Source organism: Fukomys damarensis, unplaced genomic scaffold (assembly GCF_012274545.1).
Source record: "Fukomys damarensis isolate Sample0158 unplaced genomic scaffold, DMR_v1.0_HiC HiC_scaffold_39, whole genome shotgun sequence".
NCBI classification, from domain to species: domain Eukaryota; kingdom Metazoa; phylum Chordata; class Mammalia; order Rodentia; family Bathyergidae; genus Fukomys; species Fukomys damarensis.
Window position 1 is genome coordinate 6572959 of NW_022900951.1, and position 2061 is coordinate 6575019.

The 2061-nt window shown below is 49.4% G+C and overlaps 1 protein-coding gene across 1 annotated transcript; it reads right to left on the reverse strand.

Moving 5' to 3' along the window:
* Positions 1–371: 371 nt before the first annotated feature.
* LOC104855197 (14-3-3 protein eta) lies at positions 372–2055 on the reverse strand. Its single transcript, XM_010613994.2, has one exon. The coding sequence runs from the start codon at positions 2045–2047 to the stop codon at positions 1307–1309; it is 741 nt and encodes a 246-aa protein (XP_010612296.1). The 5' UTR covers positions 2048–2055; the 3' UTR covers positions 372–1306.
* Positions 2056–2061: the final 6 nt, after the last annotated feature.

Consider the following 2061-nt stretch of genomic DNA (forward strand, 5'->3'; position numbering starts at 1 on the left):
TCATAGGAGGAGTAACACATGGAAATCTCCCCGGAGAATATCCACTGCACAAGATCACACACAGACTCCCAGCATCTTGGAATATGTTCACGGACTTTCAGACCAAGTGACAATTTCCAGAAATGAATTTGCTTTTTTCAGGTACGCTTTTGCATCTCCCCCATGACATAATTGTCAGGTACTTATTTATTTGATAGGGCTGGGGATTGAACCCAGGGCCTGTCCCGTGCTATGCAATTAGCCAGTTTCCTTTTTACATTTTTTTATTCATTAAGTTTATTGGTACATTTGGGGTATACAGCATGATGACACTCATCATTGGGAACTTGCACCTTTACACGATATATCTTGGTTCATATAATCTTCCCCATTCCCCTGCCCTCCCTTCAACCCCTCCACCCCTCCCTATTTCTTTTTTATTTTTTTTTTTTAATATCCCCGAAGCAGCATTTGTTTACCCTTTGGAATGCAAAACATTTATTTTACAAGTCTGACATTTCATGAAATCACTCATCTTGAGTGACGTGGACTGACACACAGGGCGCTGTCAGGATGCACAAGAACAGTAGCCAAAGAGTAACAGGAAAAGCAAAGCCCATAATTCTTAAACAATTGCAACCCCGAACAAAAAGCTACACATACCAAAACTTTAGAAGCATTACACTGAGAAGAAGGTTTGTGCACGTCCTACTTTAGAGAGGCAAAACAAAGTGCTACTGAAACCTCACGTTAAACAGTTTATTATAAAGCTGATGGAAAGGAGCAAGTTGTCTCCCTGTATCAGCTTCCCCTAAGTGTTCCATTAGCTGGAGAAACAGGTGGGAGGGTTGAGCTCACTTCTGCATGCACGAGATGTACAGCTTAACAACACACTATCAGCTTGTCTCAAACATCAACCACAGCCCGTGTTGACTACCTCTCCTCTCCAAACCCCCCAGGTACATTCACCCGGATTTGCCACAGATCAGCAGGCACAGTAACATGTCTCATTCAGAACACACTTTTCTGCACAGTCCCAAAGAGTTCTTTTGGAGTTCTTGCGGACCCAAAGCAACCATCAGTCCAGCAATGTCCATGAAGGTCTATCTGAAACTGCCCCCCAAAGGACAGGAGAGCAGATCTGAGTAGTTGTGCTGCCGAGAGAGAGGGAGAGGGAGAAGGGGGGAGAGAGAAGGAGAGAGAGAGAGAGAGGCAGACAGACAGGTAGGTTTCGATATTTAGTGACTGTGGCAAGGAAGAATCAGCGAGGACGGGAGATGGGAGGGTGGCGGTCGGGTGAAGGAAGGGCCAGGGACCCAAAGGCTCTTCAGTTGCCTTCTCCTGCTTCTTCATCCTGCTGGTCCCTGGTCCAGACGGTGAGGTTGTCTCGCAGCAACTGCAGGATGAGGGTGGAGTCCTTGTAGGAATCCTCCTTCAACGTGTCCAGCTCCGCGATGGCGTCGTCAAAGGCCCGTTTGGCCAAGAGGCAGGCCTGCTCGGGTGCCTTGTGGATCTCGTAGTAGAACACGGAGAAGTTGAGGGCCAGGCACAGCCGGGTCGGGTGCGTCGGCTGCATGTGCTCTCTGCTGATCTCAAAAGCTTCCTTGTAGGCTGCCTCGGAAGCTTCGATCACGCTGTTTCTCTTCTCCCCCGAAGCTACGGCTGCCAAGTAGCGGTAGTAATCACCTTTCATCTTCAGGTAAAACACCTTGCTCTCATACTGGAAATCACTGCAGTTCTTGATGAGGAACTTGTCGAGCAGAGCCAGGACATCATTGCAAACTGTCTCCAGCTCCTTCTCAATCTTCTCCCGGTAAGCTCTCACGTTCTCCAATTTCTTCTCATTTCCATCAGCCATGGTTTTCTGCTCAATGCTGCTGATGACCCTCCAGGAAGATCGCCTGGCCACAACCACATGCTTGTAGGCCACCGAGAGGAGGTAGCGATCTTCATTGGAAAGGGGTTCATTCAGCTCTGTCACCGCCTTCATGGCGGAGGCCATGTCGTCGTAGCGCTCTGCCTGCTCGGCCAGCCGCGCCCGCTGCAGCAGCTGTTCCCGGTCGCCCATGTCGCTCGCGGCTC

Coding starts and splice junctions, on each gene's coding strand:
- LOC104855197 (XM_010613994.2), bottom strand. CDS start 2,047: ATGGGCGACCGGGAACAGCTGCTGCAGCGGGCGCGGCTGGCCGAGCAG.